The 20,147-nt window shown below is 48.1% G+C and overlaps 1 protein-coding gene across 8 annotated transcripts in view; it reads left to right on the forward strand.

Moving 5' to 3' along the window:
* MTSS1 (MTSS I-BAR domain containing 1) overlaps nucleotides 1-20,147 on the forward strand; it is a 165,933-nt gene that overhangs the window by 111,078 nt on the left and 34,708 nt on the right. For all 8 annotated transcript variants that reach the window (XM_036830379.1, XM_036830384.1, XM_036830386.1 and 5 more), the window contains exon 4: nucleotides 19,152-19,236. In XM_036830379.1, the coding sequence (XP_036686274.1) occupies nucleotides 19,152-19,236 (85 nt within the window). The remainder of the gene's footprint in view (nucleotides 1-19,151; nucleotides 19,237-20,147) is intronic.

The raw sequence follows: 20,147 nt of genomic DNA on the forward strand, positions 1-20,147 counted from the left end.
CAGGAAGTGTCGTCCTTTCAAATGCAGGAGTCTCCTCCTTTTCTCTCTCTGCCCTTTTCTCTTTGCCACTAAAACCCATGTCCCAAGTTGAAAATGAGTACTTTTTTCCGATAGAAACACTTAGGTTCAGTAGTACCTGGGTTAGATATGCAGTGGGTTCAGTTTGTCAGTTACCCTGAGAACATAATTACCATTCACGACATTGCTTCTTTGGGGGAAAAAATCATGTCTATTTCCCAAGCAGCTGAAGTATAAACAGTTTTCTGGAACATGCACCTCTTTGGTAAGTTGAAGTCAGCTGGTGAGTCTGCTGTTGGTTTGGAAATCAGAGATGATTTTCCAGCCCCATAATGAGGGCAAAGATGAGTGGTCCTCTCTACATCAGGAAAACAAATCTACCCATCCACCCAGAAAGGAGAGGAAAAGGGTGTTGCAACCTCATTCTTAGTTGAGTAATTCCCGAGAATTTAATGTGTGACTTTTTTTTTTAAACATATGTGGGTGGGCCATCGGTACTACCCTCTGTTTAAACCAGGTTTCAGTAGTAAATAATCATCCCATTCTGTCCTCCAGCTGTCTGGGGTGGGGGCTGTCCCTTTGCTGAGTGAATTAGTCTATTTTAAAGCTTACCAAGAGACGAAACGAAAGAAGAGGGTGCGGGATGGGGGATGGCGGAGCTGGCAGAGCCATGACTCAGATTCCACTCAGACCTCATTCCAGACTTGACTGGGGTAGAAACCAGACTTTAGGATGCTCACGACTCATTGTCTATGGGAATGGTGTCCCCTGGAGTTGTGCAGTGCACAACCTGTGCAGCCATATATAGCAGCCCCAAGAGGCTTGAAGGGCCTGTGGCTGTCTTTGAAGGCAGTAACCTCCTTCTCTTAATTGATCATAACACAAATTTCTGCTGCCATTGAGGTACTAAACAGAAAACTCAGATGCGTTTTGGAATGAGGTGAGATGTAAATCCAAAACCAGATTTAGTTGAGAGAGTCTTGTGTGAAGCTGTGAGCAGAAAGGCAGTGAAGAGGTCTGGAAACAGAGAGCTGCAGTTTTGAATGTTAATAGCAAGTATCTGTTGCGCACTTAACTCCGTCCGCACAGGGCCTGGTGCTCAGCATCCTACTTGGATTATCTCACTCAATCCTAATGGGTCTGTGGAGGAGGTACTGTCTGAGGAGGAAACTGAGGGTCAGAGTGGGTATCACCCAAGGTTGTACCGTTGGTTGGAGGCAGAGCTGGAACAGTGACGAGGGATGTCCAACACCTGAACCCAGTTCTGAACCTTGGTGGGACACTGCTGCTTGGCTGGCTTGCCCTGAGCTAACTGAGAGGTGGTGTACCCGGGGGCCTGGGTCTAGATTCGTGACCAGCTGGCCCTGTTACTGTCCGTCGCAGGCGTTCAGTAACAGGCCATCTCTCCAGGGCCAGAGAAACGTTCCCTAGGGTTCCCTTCTCCCTGTTTCCCGAAGGATGAAATTAGAGGAATAGCCTGCATATGGGATTTGGTTGTTTCTCTGGTGGGGCACTCAGCTGGATGGTGGGTGTCCTGGGCTTATTAATCCACCAGATGGGTCTCAGTCTTTTGACCTTAAAAAATAAGAAAATTGGAAAAAATAAGAAGAAGAAGAAAATTGGGTTTCTTTAGTCTCTCTCTTTTTTTAAGCCGTTATTAATCTGCTTTTGAATGCTTGTTTGTGGGCTGAATACAATTCTGTGTTAACCTAGTGGTTTAGTATTGTCAGGTGCCTTAACCTGTCCCTACTCTTGGGTTCACTCGTGTCTGTATCTGTCTCTCCTAGACACCCAGACACACAGATGCACACAGACACACTCTTTACACTTGGCCTCATTCAAATGTCATAGCTTTTCCTGTTTTCTTGCTTGGAACCAGAAGGTCCCCGATGCTAAGACTTCTACCTGAATGGTCAGTTTCAGCTTTGTAATAACTGGTAATTGTCTCCTAAAATAAACCAGCCTCTCCAGGGCTGGGGTCTGGTCTTTTCAGCCATCCGGACACAGAGCCATTCTTACCTAATGGCTGTCCGCCTGTGCCGCTTCCTGTGGCCCTGCGTGGTCATCTGGAAACTTGGCTGACAGGCCCACAGAGGGGGAGGGCCAGCTCTTTCTCTGGACCAGGAACAAGCCTACTAACCTGCCCGTCCCACCCTCTTTGTCCTCCGCCTTCTGGTCGGGAGCCACTCTCTGCCTTTGTCTCCCCCAGTTGTCACCACTGGTTTGGAGTGGTGTAATGCCATCTCTCTGGGATGCCCACAGAATCGACACGGATTCTTACTGGAGCTAATTCCTGCCTCAAACTTTACAGTTCGCCGATGGAGTACTATCAAGATGGTTTGCTGGGTTCTGCACCGAAGGAGTGCTGGGTTCCTGATTGGAAACGTTGGTGGCAAACCCTGGGGGGCTGCATGGCAGCCTTTTGGGGGAGACCCCTGCCCACTGGTGCTGTCTTCATATCAAATCTGTTCCCGTGAAAATAAGCCCACTTGGGTGTCTGGTATCAAGGAGAGTACTGCAGGTCATGCAAATCTTTTTCATTTTTTCAAAGTTTTCTTTTGGGATGGTAGAAATTCTTTATAAGGCACCAAGTACACTGGAGTTTAAGAATAGATTCTTTCCTTTACGCTTTTCTGACTCTTTCGCATATGAAATGAGCCATTAAGCTTGCTTCATGGTGGTGGTCCCAGGTACCGCTGCACTGGCCCAGAGTGTCTGTTGGAAGATGCAGATGGTGTCCAGAGCCATCTGGGAAATGGTGAGCTGCAGGGCACAGTGAATTGAAGGAAGCTGCGGACAGAATGGAAGCAGGCACCTAGGAGAGCTTCCTGGGCACCTGCTGTCTTGGTACCTCACCATGATGGGGTGGTGTCAGGAGATACTTGGAGGTCGCCTCTTCAGGTTGGCTTGATCTGGAAGGCTCCTCTGCAGGCTGTGCCACTTCTCATAGCAGCACATGTGGGCGAGGTGTGGGTTTTCCCCTTCAGTAAGGTTTGCACCCACTTTTATGAATTACTTACCCTGCAATCCCTCCAGCTCACCCCGTCCTCTTCTCCCAATCCTGGTCTACATAGATGTGTCCCCCTGGGAGTTACCTAAGAATCCACATGCATTCATCTCAAAAAATGACAAGGGCCCTGGGAGAAGCCGTCCTCAATGGTGCTCTGCAGGGTGACTGAAGAGGCACATCGTGGTGGGTTTGTGCGTACGTGCACGCTCACGTGTGCGCTGTGTATACGGCAGGTGGAGAGAAGCCATGTGGTTATGCTTTTGCCATATGTAGCCTCCTAAGTGGTTTACTGAGTACCACCAGAGTCCTTGGTACTCTTTCTGTTTAGGTGACGATTATGAATTTCCAGGTAGTACGCGATGGCTGGAATTAGAAACCAGCTCTGTGCTGAAGACCTGGGAGGAGCTACCTTCCATGGCTGTTCTTGTTTTGTTCAGACTCATTGAACAGTGGCAGCCATTGCCAAAGAGGCCAGAATGCTTTACCCAAACCTTCTGCTTGGGGAGGGAAAGTTTCTTCAAATAACTCCCTCTCTTCCTAAACCTATGCTCACTCCACTCTAAGGATGATGGGGGTAGGGGGGGAGAGCTCCCTGCCCTCTTCCTATGAGGGTGGGGCAGAGTAAGATCTCTGGCCCTAGAGATGTTTCAGCTGAGTCTAGGCAACTCAGGCAAGGGTGAGAAAAGAGAAATTGCAGTGACTTGCTAAAACTAGGTTACTCCTAAGGTCTCATTCAGCTTGTAAATTCTGTAACTCCGAGATGCTGAAGGTCCTTTAGAAAGTGGCTTTAAAAAATCTCAGGGCTGACTGTTGAGAATACCATCTGGTAGGTCCCTCGTCCTCCTTTATACTCAGCCAAGTGATTGTTGTCATGGCAACAGAGCTGCTCCTGCAAAGGCTTTTCTAACAGCATATAAGGGGATCTGAAGCTTCCTGAGATTCTTAGTAATTATCTTCTAAAAAAAATATGCTCGGAATATTGTGAACATTTTAATGGACCCTCTTCCATCCTAACGGGGATTTTTGAGGTCCATTATCAACCCCGTATCTTAAAACAAAAAGACTCGATTCTTTGTTTTGCCTTCCTTATTTTTCTTTTGTGTGCGTTCTTACCTGGAAGAAGACTCACCCTCTTATTATTCCTCAACAGCTGGCATGTAGTAGGTGCTCAAATATTTCATTTGAAAGGTTGGCAGAATAGCCAAACATCGGTCTAAATATTCTTTGTCAAATTAGCATTTAGATATGCTCTTTCCCTAGACGATATTGAACCTTAAACGAGGCAGGCCTCCCAGAGTTCACAGCTTTTCCATCCAGAACTCCTGTTCCCTTTTGTCTTCACATCATGGCAGAGTGGATCCAGGGGTGAGGCTAATACTCATAAAGAACCTCTTAGCACCGTCTCCTGGGAGCTCAGATTTAGCTCAGCTCTTCAGAATAGGATATTATCCAATTATTAAACTTTCCTTTTCTTTTTTTTGCTTTTTTGGTTTCCTTTATCTGCAAAATACCTATTGAGTCAAAGATGGGTCATGTATCTTGCCAGACACTGGGAATTCAGGGGTGGGTCAGAAACTGTCCCTGGAGGTCACCTATCAATGGGGGACACAGGCCCAAGAAGTAGTAAACCCAGGACAGTGCTACAAATGTGACAACATGTGTATGTGCGTGGGAACGGGGAGGTGAGCTAGCAATCATCTGGTCCCCTTATTCGCTCCTTCCCTCCGTTATCCCATCCTTAAGTGCCAGTGCTGGAGGCCTCTGAGTTGCTAGTCCTGTGCAAGGCAGAGCAGAAACATTACTCCACGCCCACCTTTTTATACTGAGTTCTTTGCAGGCTTCTTATTGTCCCAGGCATGGGGAGGGATGGAGGCCAGTGGGAACCGAGGACCACTTTGTGACCCGCTCTCAGCTTCCACTGAGCCACTTTGCCCTCAGACGTTGTCTGATGCTCCCAAGCCTCCTCTTTTCTCTGGACCCGGAGTTGCCGTTTCTCTGTTGGCAGGAAGACGTCTGGCAGGGGTGGGGAGGCTTCACCAGCAGGAGCCTGTCCCAGCAAAAGCCCCCACGTCCTATGGGCGTGCAACACGGTGAACAGTCACGTTCGACGTGTCTCTCCTCCCAGTCAAGGACACCTGGTCCACCTGCATTTCACCTGGCACGGTCTGCGTGGTGGTGGAGTTCTCAGGGAATTGGGGAAAGGAATAGTTTTTGGACCCACATTACTACTGCTTGACCTTGAGACTCAATTGGGGAAGTAGGAACTAAAATCAGTTTGCATCCCGTATGGAGGATGGGAGGTCAGGGCTGACCTGGCTTGTAGGGTCCTAAGGACACGTTGGTTGTGTCACGGTGCTGCTTTCTTGCCACCTGGAGCCTTAGACCTGCTTTCTCGGTTTGGCTGTAAGAGTCAGCCTCCTGTTGGCTGTACCAGGGTTAGAGTTTCAATTACTCTTAGGTCAGAAACCATCCAGACATTCATTCAGAAACCGTTGGGGGAAGGTACGACTTGAAATAGAAATAGAGGGGAAGAAGACACTAAGATGGTAATTAAGTCTGTTTGAATGATCTTAAGTGAATTTGGCTAGAAAGTTAGCTACAAAAGGGAACTCTGACTGCATTTCCAGTGCCACAGGTGTAGTCTCGGCCTAAGTGCAACCACTTTTCCTGTAGAATCGTAAATCTTAACCTCTCCTGATGGGTTCCTTATTACAGGGATGGGTGGGGTGTGGAGTAGGGATGGAGAAAAGAGTGGGGAGGAGGGAGATGTACTAAGAGAATTGGGAAGAGCCAGTGTTACGGGCCTAGAACTTGAAGCTTGGCATGTCTGCCAGGTCCCACTTAGTCAGGTTCGTTGAGCACCTGCTATGTCCAAAGATACGCACTTTATGTGCTGTTTTATGAGAAACACAGTGCTTGTAGAAAACCAAGGGATGCTGAATTCGGCTAAGCAGGGATGGCCGTTTCTGGGAAACGATACTTCAGCGGCCCTTCCTGGGATGGGTCAGTAGCTGAAAGGGTGATTTGGGGAAAGATTCTTCTGGCAAGTAGGGAAGGGTCCTCTGCACGAATAAATAGCACCCCAGTGCCACAGGAAGCTTACAGGAGGTGAGGCATGCTGAGACAGCCCATGCCCGCCTGATCCCAGGGCCTTGCGTGCAGACCAGCCCGCTCACACACAGTTGGAGTGGCGGCAGTGTGGTTTGAGTCTGGCTGATAACACAGATGTCTGGGTGGCAGGGTTTTTATTTTCCTTCAGTCACAGGATGGGGGTGGAGAGCAAACACCTGACTTCTCATCCACCAAATATGTTGGTACATGTTAGCAACAGGGAGATGTCTTCACAGATGGTTAAAAGTTCTAACTATGGACTCAGCCCTGGATGCAGATCCTGAATTCTCCTGTGCAACCGTGGGCAAATTACTTAACTTCTCTGAGCCCCCTTGTCCTCATCTGTAAAATGAGGATAATAATCCTTACCTTACAATGATACCTATAGAAGGAATATCATGAGATTTTAAAAATTGAATACAGTGTGCTTGCAAGTGCCTGTTAGATTGCCAACGCTCAGTAAATGGTAGCTACTCTTAATAATTTGGAAAGCAGCAAGATTGCTTCCTGAGAGATGGTAAAGTCAGCACATTCTGGCGTAGTTCAGGGAGGTATAGAAGCCCCTTAAAAGAACAGAGTAGCTCTTAGGCCAGCAACACACAAGGGTAACCTGACTCTAGATACTGGAGATTTTAGGATAAACTGTCCTAAGGATAATCTCTGTCACAAGGAGTCTGGTCACCAACAGAAGCAGAGCCAAAGGAGCAGCTAAAGAGGCATTAAGGGTTCACTTTCTGGGGTCTCAACCCTTTGGGGGAGATGGGTGCCTCAGGCTCTTAACTCTGACCCCTAAAACACGAACTGCCCTCCTCTGCTTCCATATTCCTCAAGCCACCTTGAGATTTATCCCTGAAAGCCGCCTGGGAGGTAATGCTCAGATCAGTGGCTGTGAGCATCTTATCTGCCTGACAGTTCAATTTCATGAGCTAAGAAAACGACGTGTGGTTTTGCACATCAGCCCACATCTGCGTTGCTGGCACGCGTTGGCGTCCTCGAGTTCCTCATGCCTGGCTCCAGCGGGAGCATCTTTCTGCACCCATACGGCAGAGGCAGACCCCGGCAGCGGGAGTTCATGGTGGCAGATGTCGGGGAGCCGGCGGCATTTCCCAGGTGACACTCCCGCAGTACTTTTCAGCCAGGCGCCATTCCATCAGAAATGAAGGTGGGGAGAGTCCCTGTCGGAACGCCTTTGCTCTTACTAGGGTTTTTCCTAGAAGTGCGAGCGTGTCCTGTTTTTGTGTTTCCATATTACCATTCTCACTTTGCTTTTGAAACAGCAACATAAGAAGAGGAATATTGGTCTTTGTGGCTGCCAGTACCGTGCGTGCCAGAATCTCGTGCTTGCTGGTCTGAAGCCACCAGCTGGTGGTGGGACTGTGTGTAGTTTTTTTTTTTTTCTTTCTTTCTTGTTTCCTCTGCTTTTTGAAAAGTCGTGAAGTGAGAGAAGCTGGGAAGTGTGAGATTGGCTGAAAGATTGTCAGCTGATAACAGTTTGCAGTATCTTCCACCCCGCGTGTGGGTACCCCGCGTGTGCGTCTTCCCAAAACCTGTGGCCGATCCTCCCCAGCATTTGCTGCACGCGCAGTATTAGGTGCCCCGTGAACACCGGCTGGATTGTCCCACACATCTCAGCCACATACAGTAGCCCAAGAATACAGTTTCTGAACAGGAAACTCTGCGTGTTTTTCTCCTCCTTGAGGATGGAAGCATGTTAGGACTGCCATTGTAGCAAAAGGGAAGTCAGGCTTCCTTTGTCCAGGAGCTTTCCGGGTTTATTTTTGAAAATCTTTTAAGTTTTTCCACTTTTGTCCTAAGTAACCCTCTGAAGACAAAGGGACAGATCCTTCCACTGCTTAAAATATTATTCATGTTTCTCATTCGTTCGTTTCCTTGAAATCAAATTGTGTATTTGTTGCAAGAATATTTCGGTGATTTAAATAGCACATACAGAAATGTTTGGATAGTTTTGAAACCGTTTTAAGGACTAGCATGAGGTATTTGGATATTCTTCAGTGATTTATGGATGACCAGTGTCTCTACTGAGTGGCTGATATAAATGATAGATGGTCTGTATGGTAACTCATAATACCAGGAACTAGTTGTTTATCCCTTTCCCTTCCCTCCCTGTAGTTAAACAGATACAGGGCATTAAATGATGCCACCTCGCCGCTGTCCATCTGTCTGCGCCCAAGAATAAAAATAAAATGCTGAGGAAGCCAGAAGAAACGGTTTGTTTTTTTGATATTCTTAATACCCTGAGTGCCTCCTTAGACCTTTAATGAAAATGACAGTGCCCCCGACAGGAACCAGCCTTCTCACAGGGACACAGTGAAGGACGCGGATGCATTTCCCTGAGCAAGAGAAACGGCAGTGAGTGAGGGACTCCTGAGGGGCATCCGGAGCTTCTCTGCTCATTAAAGGCAAGCGTTGGGCGCCAGCAGTAAGGAACCACTGGTCTGTTGCTTCGTGAGTTTTCCGAGGCACCTCCCAGCCCTAAGGTCACCCTGAAATCAGTGGCTTCCGAGTTTAGATGAGCTGCGTCCCAGGAGGGCAGGGGTTGTCTCCTCCGCTGACAGTCCAAGAGTCAGACCACAGTAGCGTCCAACACAGTAGTGTTTGTGGCATATAGGAACGCCCCTTGTCTCTACTCCAGCATCCCAGCTGCCATAAGATCATTTTTCTTACAGCGCTAAAGGGGGCTCATCTAATCCAGCCTGGAGGTCACCTGGAAGATCCGCTGCCTAGAACCTCAAGCAGGTGTGCCGGCCTCCAGCTGAGGTCCTGCTGGTCCCCTGCCTGGAGTGCCCGAGGGCTCCCTGCTGACCCTGTTGTTGGTCTCACTGTAGGGGTCCATCTAATGGCCTTTTGGACTCGGTCCCTCGGACTGAACATTTGGGTGAAGTGTGGTCTTCGTTAGCTGGGCGTCATGGTTGAGCCTCTTCGGGCATCAGAATTGAGTTCCCTTCTTTATTCTTAGAATTCAGGCTCACACCCAGGTGCCACTTTGAGACTCTCTCACTCTACCGTTCGCAGTCCGTGTACCAGCACTTAAGCTTGTGAACTGAAAGCATCCCCGAGCACACTGGCTTCACCGTCAGGCGTGACGCTGGCGTGGCGGTTGCGGAACCGTGGGTTCCCCCGGCACCCCCCGGGCTGGCAGATGGTGTGCTCGCCGGGCCGGCCAGAGTGGCGGCTGCTACACGCAGACGTGGCTCCTGTGATGCGCTGCCCAGGCTGCCCTCTTGCCTGCCGTCAAGGTGAAAAGACACCTGACATTTCAGGGTTCTGGGCTCTGAGAGCAGGGGCTTGAGAGGAAGGAGAGTGAGACATTCTTTCCTCGTTTGCTGAACCCGCAACCTGACGCAGGTCATTGCGGAAGTGGTCCTGGATTCCATAGGAACTTTCCTTTCCATTCTTTGTTAGCAGGAGGCTGATGACACAACGGTCTTGAGCTTTGTGACATGAAAATAAACAACAAAGAGAGATCTCGGGCTGGGGGCACCTTTAGAAGCTGGTTAACCAGGAAGGTGTGGGCCCCCCGAGAGATGGACTCATTGTAGTTGCTTGACCGTGAACCTCTCAGCGCTGCAGCTTTGAGTTCCATCCAGTGACCACTTGGTTGGTGCATAACTGCTGATAAGGAGGAGATCCTTCCCCGGCGGGCCCTCTGGACTATTCCTTCTTGGCCTTTGGTCTTCGAAGATGTTTGGGAAGAGGGAACTGTCAAGGAGGTGGACGATCCCCCCCTCTACCTATCTTGAGTCCTTGTGGCTGCACTAATAATAAAATTGACATAAGACAGATTAGCAGGAGAAAAAGACACACATTTTAATTCGTGTGCATGGAGGTCTCATAGAAATGGGACCAACAAAAGGGCCAAAGCAGGCAACTTTGAGACTTTTTAGACAAAAAAACCCGATAAATTTGTAAGAAATTGACAGGACAAAGAAATGTAGGTTTTGTGTGCCCAGTTAGGGAAGAATCTAAACAGAGTTTGGTTTTGGCGTAGTAAATGAAAGAAGTAACAAGGTTTCTTGGCCCACATTCCCCCTCTCTGGCCAAAAGGGTGTCCTTCTACTTTCAGATGCAGGGAGGGCACCTTTCACATGAGAGATGTCTTCCATGCTTTTAGGGAGACAGAAAGGAGAGTCAGAGTGTCCCTCTTGCACTGGCCATTTCTTAAGTAACTTTAATTCAAAATAATCAGTATGCCAGTATGGCACGTTTGGGGGCGGCCCACCCTGAGCCCCAGCGGAACAATTCTGGCTTTGTTCCTTTGTACTCTTACCTTGCCTTCTGTGTACCCATTAGCTAGCTCCTCGGGGAAGGGCGATGTTAGATGCGGGAGAAGTGAGGGCTGTCACACGCTGGCTAGCGCATCGTCGTGGATGGACACTCCAGCCGGGCCTGAGTTAATTACTTTGGCCTTCGCCTTTTTGTAGGACTTGGCTGATTATTGCTACATCAAAGCCCTACTTAATTGGCCCATCGATGTAACCAGGGCTCTTTATTTTCTCTATAAAATATACCAACCCCTGCCTGCAACAAGCTCGAAGCTAAGTAGGCTTCTCTCTGTGTCCACACACTTCTTCTACCTGAGCTGTCAGCTTAACCAAGGGTCAGTTGTGTGTGTTCCCAAACCTGTATATGCCAATTGTATGTCATTACATTATTTAATTGTAAGGTACATAAATCTTTGGGATAGGAGTGTGAAAATCAAGATTGGTTGTTTCTGCAGAATAAGTGGAATGTTTAGAAAGACAAAAGCAAGTTGCTTTTCAAAAAATATATATATTGCCATCAAATTAAATATGGATGAGGCAGTTGTAAAAGATCCGGGACAAAAATCATAAAAAAAAAAAAAAGAATCTAGGATACCTCAGATTGTTTCACAAGAAGCCCCAACTGGAAATTACAGATGATGCATTTGGGATGTGGTATTTATATGCAACAAAGATGACATGAAACACCAATTGGCGTAAGCATTTTTTTTGGAGTACAGTCATCAGCATTTGAATCTAAGCAAGTTAGACCCTTCCCAAGGTCACGCACGCAGTTGGCGAATGGGGGAGCTGGGCTTTGAATCCACATTGTCTGATTTCAGAGCCAAGCTCTTAACCCTTTGGCTCTACTGCTTTTCCTCCTGACCCTCACGCTAATTCGGGAGATGCCAAGGACTTTGTGCTAAGACTCCAAATCAGCCACAGTGGGAACGCGGCTGCTTCGGACGCTCTGCGGCTTGCAGGCTGCTTAGGGCCTGCCTGTCACCCAGGTGTGTGGCACGGAGGAGAGGGAGGGTGGGATACAGCTGCTAAGGTGCCCCCAGGACTCTTTTGGGGGGGTCAATGGGCAGGCGAGGGGGCCCACTTACACCTCAACAGGTAAGATTGGGTGTGGATAAACATACGTTTTGGAAAAAGATTTCTGATAAAAATATGTCACGGGGCAACCTACAGGTGTAGTTGATGTTCGGTATGTTTGGTGGTTATGTGCCTGGGAACATGGCCACCTCTCTTAGATCTTTTAAACTTATAAACAACTGGGTGCAGCAAGCAGTCTCACACGTCCACAGGAAGAGAGTGCCTGCCAGGTTAGGTGTGCTTGGTGCCTGTTTGGTGTCCAGAGTCACAGATTTTCAGAGACGCTTTGGGGCTGACAGTGCATCGCCGGCTGGTGTCCGGGGAGAAGTCACAAGCCGTTGAGTGGTTTGAGGTCAGTGTCTTACGCCCCTGCCTCTTGTTGGCCTCACAGAGGAGTTCTCCTAACCATACAGATGGTGGGACTTGTGTGCTTAGATTCTGCCTGCCGTAGGCTTCGGGCTCTTTCGTAATCCTTTGGGTATTCTCATGTTCTGGACTTGAACACATTCTGCCTCTGGTTGAATTCCTGTGTCCCTAAGTCTGTGGGTGAGGGAGTTTGTGCCTGTTGACTTTGTGGGGAATGTCAATTTCATATTCTGAAATCAGTGTGTCTCTAGTGGCGAGTGGAATCTTTTCTTCATTGTGGGGACAGGAGCTGCCTGTCTGAGCTTGTGAAGCTGGGGGTGGGCAGCCAGCTAATAGCTCCCGTAGCAGCTGCCGTGACAGTGGAGTGTGTCAGTTGAGGCTCCCCGAGGTCCGGCACCGGAATCAGCGACCCCTCCTCGTGGGTGGACACATGTTCCCCTAGGCCAGTGCTTCTCAACGGGGGCGATTTTGCACCCAGGGGACGATTGACAATGTCTGGAGACATTTCTGGTCGACTTGACTTGCGCGGGGGAGGGCTAACCAAAACATCCCCAGTGCCCAGGACAGCTCCCTCAGCAAAGACGGATCTGGTCCACAATGTCAGCAGTGCTGAGGTCAGGACCTGCCCTGGGTGGGCCTGTCCCTGTGGCCCTCTCCCCTGCAGAGGTTTCAGAGAGCACTTTCCCGTCCAGGGGTGCCGTCTGATTCTTAATTAGCCTCCCAACAACATCAGCGCTCAGAGGGGTGGCCAAGATGCACAGCACCTTATCGTAGCCGTACGCTTCCACCCAGGCACTTCTTACACCTCGCTTCCTCCAGCCCTGACCCCTCCTGCAGCAGAAGCCGAGCCTGAAAGAACAGCTTTTCAAGCCTCGTTCACCACCTGCACACTGTAAACCGCAAGATGGCCTGTCCATTAGTCCTCCGCTGCGTGGGGAGATGGACGCCACCTGCCAGTGAGGCGGCATGGAGGGATGGGCAATGCCACTTGATGGATGCCACCGGCCCGCCTCTGTCTGCAAAGCCACTGTGGCAGGTGGCAGTCTGGAGGGTGTAACCATGTCAGGCTTTGGGGGGGAAGGAACAGTGGGTCAGTGGCTCTCCTCTCCTTATCCCCCCACTCCCTGTGTCCTCCCCCAATAGGCATTAAAAGGTTTGTATTCTGTTTGGGACTTTAATGTGCCTCTTTGTCCTCGGTGGGGAATGCCTCCAGCTTGTTGTGGTGGGAGAGAGCCTTTCGGTATCCGTAAAAGCAGGGCTTGGATCTTAGCTCTACCGCTTACCAGTTCTGTGGCCCTCAGACAATTAGTTAACCATCCAGAGCCTCAGTTTTTTCCATTTATAAGATGAGGACAATAGTACCTGCCTCATAGGGTTGCTGCAACAATCACATTCCCTGCACCATTTCATAGCAATCCCCCAGCCAGTCTGTGAGCCCCTCCAGGGCTAGGTCTTTGTCATCTTTGGAATCACTTTAATCTTTTTTGTATGGTAGATACTTACTATGGGGTGTGTTGTATTCCCCCCCAAAAGACAAGTTGCATTCTAACTCCCGGTACCTGTGAATGTGACCTCAGTTGGACATAAAGTCTTTGCAGGTGTAATCAAGTTAACATGAGATCATTGAGGTAGGCCCTAATCCAATACAGCTGGTGTCTTTATAAGACGAAAGAAATTTGGACACAGATACAGGCAGAGAGGAGAATGCCTTCACATATGTCTCACGTGAAGACAGACACACAGGGAAATTGCCATGTGAAGACAGATGCAGGGACTGGAGTGATGTACCTACCAGCTGTGGATCGCCAGCAACCACCAGAGCTAGGAAGAGGTGGGGAAGAATTCTTCCCCTGCAGGTTTCAGAGGGAGCAGGGCCCTGCCGACACCTTGGTTTTGGACTTCTAACTTCCAGAATGGTGAGGCAATAAATTTTGGTTGTTTTAAACCAACCAGTTTGGGGTACTTTGTTACAGCAGCCCTAGGAAACTAATACAATACTGAATAAAATGTTTGTGGAATTTGTGTCTTCTTGTGCAAAACTCATCGTATTCTGCCCCCGTGTTCATACTTTGATAGTCTAACCTCTAGGCTTTTTACTTCTTTCTTTCCACTGATTATCTCCTTTGCAGATCACCCAGTTTTGATCGTCGGCTTATTTTTCACTAATTTATCATAAAAACCTTTGCTTGTTATGGGAGAAAGTTCTTAACATGTATCACACTGAAAAGAATGAAGATTTTTGCCATAAAGTATCTGTGCCTCTCTCAGCAGCGAATGATGGACTTAATATTTCTTTTAGCCACGGGGTGGTTCCCGGTGCTGTGAGGAAGCACGAGGCTGTTGCTCCCTTCCCTCTTCTTTAAACTGGCAAAAGAGAGAACCAAATCAAAGTTGCTTTAAAAATAAGGAGATGTGTGACTTTGCAAAACAGGAGCCCCAGGTCCAGGAGAGCAGGCTCCCACTGCGTTAATTTGGCAGCTCAGTGAGGTCACTGGAGACTCGGGCTCCTTCTGTGTTCTGTCCACAGGACGGGCCTCCTCCTAAGGCAGGTGTCGCCACGGCCAGAAAGCGGGCTGACCACGGCAGCTGGGCAGCCTGCTTCCAGTTCATGACCTGTGGGGTCTCTTCGGTGCGTTGATCTTAAGATCAGGGACATTTTCGGGACTTCCCTCGTGGTGCAGTGGTTAAGAATCCGCCTGCCAATGCAGGGCACACGGGTTTGAGCCCTGGTCCGGGAAGATCCCACATGCTGCAGAGCAACTAAGCCTGTGCGCCACAACTACTGAGCCCGCGCTCTAGAGCCCACGTGCCGCAACTACTGAGCCCGTGTGCCACAACTACTGAATCCTGCACGCAGCAACGAAGACCCAACACAGCCAAAAATAAATAAATAAATAAATTTATTAAAAAAAAAAAGATCAGGGACATAGGGACATTTCCCCCAAAGGCCTCCCCATCAACCTCTCCATCTTTGTCTCATCCCTGAACCAGCCACTGCCCAAGGGGATGGCATTAGATCATTGGCCCTGATTAATCCTCTGGGGAGGAATAGATGGACTCTGGAGAGTGGCCCATAGTGCCCCGTGCACTCTCCCCAAATTAACAACTCCTATTCATCTTTGGTAGGCAGAATAATGCCCCCCCCCCAAATACCCAGGTCCTCAACCCCAGAACCTGTGAATATGTTACTGTACATGACAAAAGGGGCTTTGCAGATATGATTCAGCTAAGGATCTTGAGATGGGGGAGATTATCTTGGATTATTAAGGTGGATCCAGTACAGCACAAGAGTTCTTATAAGAAGGAGGAAGGAGGATCAGAGTCAGAGAAGATGTGAGGACGGAAGCAGAGGTTAGAGAAGACTGAAGTTGTGACGCCACTGACTTTGAAGGTGGAGGAAGGTGCCAGGAGCCAGGGAATGCAGGCGGCCGGTAGAAGCTGGAAGAGGCAAGGAAACAGATTCTCTGGGCCTCCAGAGGAACAAAGCCCTCCTGACACCTTGATTTTAGCCTGGAGAAATTGGTTTTGGACTTCCAATTTCCAGAACTGTAAGATAATAAATGTGTGCTGCTTTAAATTAAAATATTTATAAATTTAAATTTAATATATTTAAAATTTAAATAAATTTAAATTTGTGGTAATTTATTACAGCAACAATAGAAAATTAGATAAACAACAAGGTCCTACTGTATAGCACAGGGAACTACATTCAATATCTTGTAATAACCTATAATGGAGAAGAATCTGAAAAAGAATATATAGATATGAATCACTTTGCTGTACACCAGAAACTAACACAACATTGTAAATCAACTATACTGCAACTAAAAAAAAACTAATACACCGTTGTTTCTCCAGGCTGACCTTGAATCAGTATAGACCTTTTGTAAGATAATAAGGATCTTGTATTTATTTTGCGTCTTCTATTGTGTGCCAAAGATGATACACAAATATTTATGTGTTAAACGAAAGACAAACCCAGTCCCTTGCTCCGCCTCCAGGTATAGCAAAAAAAAATGCTCTCCAAGTGGTCCATGTTGGTTTCTTCGGTCTGCACCAGTGCTGGGTGCAGGGAAAACAGAAACAAGTAAGATCTTGTCCTTACTCGCAAGCTGCTGAGTACATCGCAGTCATTGGATTCCATAAATATTCTCTCTGTCAGCCCAGAGCTCTTCCAGATGTCTGCTCTGGCTTTGTAACTAAAGCCAGCTTCCTCTGAAGCTTTTTCAAACCTGCTGATTTTTTTTTTTTTTTTTTTTTTTAGTTCTTAGCAAGGGTCAGGAAGAGCAGAAGACCCTGTTAAGCACATCCATAGATAGAGCTATTTTTAGAGGGCCCTGCGTGGCTGAGATCAGCAGTAATTCTAATGGTTGGGTCCTGGGGTCCACGGAGGATGTCAGCTGCCTTGTCTCCTGCCCTCGTGCCACTTGGACAGAGACACTGCTATTTGGGAGTGTGCTCTGGTTCTTCATTTCCTTCTCTCACAGGAAGCCCTGCGCTGCAGAGCACAGTGGTGGGCTGCCCACAGCATGTGTAGAAACTGCTTGTTCTCATCCCACAGTTCAGCTGTTTCTGGGAAGCCTTGGGCTTTCCTGGGGATGATAAATGACCAGTGGCAGTGTATGAAAATACCTGGGAAGCTAACAGAAATCGGGAGCAGAGAGATGGGGTCAGGGAGCTGAGCTCTGAGGTGATCTTTTCCAGCTGCAGAATTTTATTTTGAGGAAACTCAAACTCACGGGTAATCAACGAAGCAGCTCTCGCTCACTTAGCTCTGTGTAACAGCTTAGCAAAGATTGGAGCTTAGTTCCCGTGGTGCCAATTCAACAGTTCTAGGCTCAGGAACAAAAATTTGAGAGCTGGACCGTAAAGCCTCAACATCCATAAGAGTGTGTAGTTAAGTTAGCTTAGCGGAGTGTTTTGGGCTCTTGGCTCTGCCCTTTCCCATCTCCCTTTGTCTGTAGTAAGTGCCATGTGCTGAGTGGTTAAATGCATGGACTCCGGAGATTTGGCCTGGGATAGAATCCCACTTACTAGCAGGGTGACGTTGGCCAAATTACGGAAGGTGTTTTTCCTGTCTGGGATGATAGTAACACCAGCATACCTGGGCTTGTTGGGAGGATTAAATGAGCTCACGTGTGCAAAGCACTCATCCCAGGGCCCAGCACATCCTCAGGTCTCTACAAATGACTCACTTCCTGGGACCTGAACCATCGCTCTCCAGCACTTTGGGTGACTGCGTGCTCGTCCGTTGTGTGGCTATGTCCTAGGGTTTATTCAACCTGCTCCCTAGAATGGGATGTTATTTCCAGTTTTTACTGCCATAAGCAACATTTCAGTGACTGTCCTCATAGGTAAAGATTTGCTCTCACCCTTAATTGTTTCCTCTGGTAAAATTTCTAGGAGTAGAATTGCTGGGTCAAAGAGGGGGCTTGTTTTTAAGGCATTCCTTGATACATGCTGCCAAATTTTCCTCCAGAAAAGTGCTAGTTTACACTCTTGCCAGCTGTGAATGAGTGTGCCAGTTTCCTTGTGTGGCCAGGTTATTAACTTTTAATTAAATGAAGGCCCAGGAAAAATAAGAGATATTTCCCTGCGGATTAAGTGTTCCTCGTCCTTGCTTATAAGCAGTAAAGGCTTAAGAACCTGAAGTGAGCCCAGAAGGCAAGTGGCTCATGTGAAAACAGCGCCCTCTACTGGTTTTCCCGGGTGGAGAGGTGCAAGCTGCAGTGTAGATGGTGAGGCTCCGGTGGTCACGAACTCCTGGCAGGTGCCAGTTGCTCTAGGGTAACAGTTTACACTTCTGGCCGTTTAGAAAGTCAGCCTCAGATGACCTTTAATTCTTACTCAGTGTCTTTTACGGAAGTGTTTCTCAACTGGGGGAGAGTTTGCTCCCCAGGGAGCCCTTGGTACCGTCTGGAAACATTTTTGGATATCACAGGCTGGGGGGCTGCTACTGGCTTTTGGTAGGTTGAGGCCAGGAGGCTGCAAACCATCCTACAACGCAAAGGACGGCCCCCTAACAAAGAATCATCCTGGCCCTGTGTGTCAGTAGGGTTCAGATTGAGAAACCCTGTTTTAGAGGAATGGAAGAATTGCTCCAGAAGGCTTCTTTTCAGACTGAAATAAAATATAGAAATATTAAATAGGTATCACCATTATTACTTTATTTTTTGGTTCTGGAAACCTGATAGTTTTGCAGAATAAAATGGAAAACGGGTGGAAGTGAAGCATCACACTGGCATTTCTAGGAGAGAAGGCAGAGCGGAAAATACAGCCCATAATAATGTCACAAGTACTAATAGGGGAGGGAATGTTTTTCCTATTAACTTGATTTGGTTAAACCTGCCATAAATTACTGCGCTTTCCCTTGAAGGCCTTGTCTGTAAAAAAAAAAATTAAAAACAAAATAATGGTTTTGGGGACACTTTTCCCTCTGATTTCATGAGCCCCAGTGTTTTCATAACATTTATAATTGTGCTTTCCAGTACTCAGTGCAGAGTTACCATCTGTAGATACAGTCTGCTTCCCCCTCCTCCACGCCCAAGTAAATGCTGATTTAAGCATTGTTTCTAAGGGGAGGAAGGAAGGGAACTTCAAAAATAATCTTAGAAAAGGGTGTGCCTGAAGGGAAAAGTATGACAAGAATTTCAGGAACACTAAGCTGTATTTCAACTTCCTCGACATTTGCTGCGTTTGAGGATTTCTCTCTCTGGTGTTACCCAAACCCATCAAAAAACATACCCTGCTCTTTCATCTTGCTTTAGCCCTGCTCTTCTCTACATTACTTGTATTCTAGAATATGTGGCTTTATGGAGTGGCTTCACTGGTGGTTCTGAATAATGCTAAGAGGATTATTTTGCCAGAAGTGGAAAAAATAAAACAAAACTACAGCTTTCCCCTAAATATCAGATACTATGTCAGATACTATTTTAATCATCTTCCTTGAGAAGTATTTTTCAGACTCATGAGTGGGTTGTAAAATCAACTTCTGGGTCACAATCAGCATCAAAAAACCAAAAAAAAAACCAGAATAGAAAATATTAGAGGGTATCGTATATAGTAAAAGTAGCTTTTGTTTTGATGATGATTTCAAGATATGTAGCCATATGTATGTGTTTACATCTGTGTACACAAGCCTGGTGAGAAGTCTGAAAGACCGTGGCTTGGGTTTTATAACGTGGTGAAATCTGTCTAGTTTTTTAATTCTTTCATTCTCTCTTTAAGGATCTCAGTGATTCCTCCTTGTCTTCTGTCCCTCATGTTTGCTTCTGTTGCTTTTCCAGGTGGTACCAGGGAGATCGGCTCGGCCTTAACCAGGATGTGCATGAGGCATCGGAGCATAGAAGCCAAGCTGAGGCAGTTTTCCAGGTGAGGACCGTGTTTCCCCAGATCTCAGACGCCCTTGCTGATTTCAGGTTAAGGAAGCGGTGATACGTAGCCTAACTTGCCTCAAGCAGCACTGGTTTCCCCATAACATTAAATCCCCGCAGCCCATCTCTCATCACAGCCCGCCCCTCTGCTCACTCACTGAACAAGTATTTGGCTGGGCATCTGCCAGGCAGCGGTCTGGGCCCTGGGGCTCCAGTGAAGGACCAGACAGCCTGGGGCCCTGCCTCATGGAGCCTGCACCCGCCTCTGGGATCTTCTCTGTGTGTCTCTCCTCACGCTCCATCCCTGTGAGGAACCGAGCGCCCTGCTGAGACCTCTGGGTCCCCCACCCCTGCAGGGACCTCGTAGGAAGAGGAGCTGCCGTACTGGAGGGTGAGGCGTGCACTGCTGTCCTGTTACCCGGGACCTGTGTATGTCCTCCAGGCCCGCCGAGGAGGGCAGGGGTGGCTCATAGAACCTTCCACACTGCCAGCCTCTTTCACAAGCGTCCAGAATGGGTAGAAATGGCAGTGGCTGGCACGGGGGTCTACAGTCACCAGTGTTCCAGTGAGAGTGGGACGTTATCCCAAAGAGATCAGCATAATTCAGCACTTCTGCACCGCTCTGCTTTGTGAATTGCAAGTTGCGTTGAGAGGCTGTCACGGTGGAATCCCTCTGACCCTCTTGCAGGACCACCTCAGGAGGCTGCAGAATATAGTGGGAAGCACCTAGTCTTGGAGTCAACCGGGCCTAGGTTTGAACCCCGGGCTGGCCGCTGACATGCCGTAATCTTGGGCTGGGCTCTCAGCCCCTGTCAGATGGGCGTAGGAATCTCTGAAGGGTTCTTGTGCAGATGCACGCAGTGTCCACACAGTGGAAAGCACCTGCTGGAGCGTGTGATAAAATCTGGT

This window comes from Balaenoptera musculus, chromosome 17 (assembly GCF_009873245.2).
Source record: "Balaenoptera musculus isolate JJ_BM4_2016_0621 chromosome 17, mBalMus1.pri.v3, whole genome shotgun sequence".
NCBI classification, from domain to species: domain Eukaryota; kingdom Metazoa; phylum Chordata; class Mammalia; order Artiodactyla; family Balaenopteridae; genus Balaenoptera; species Balaenoptera musculus.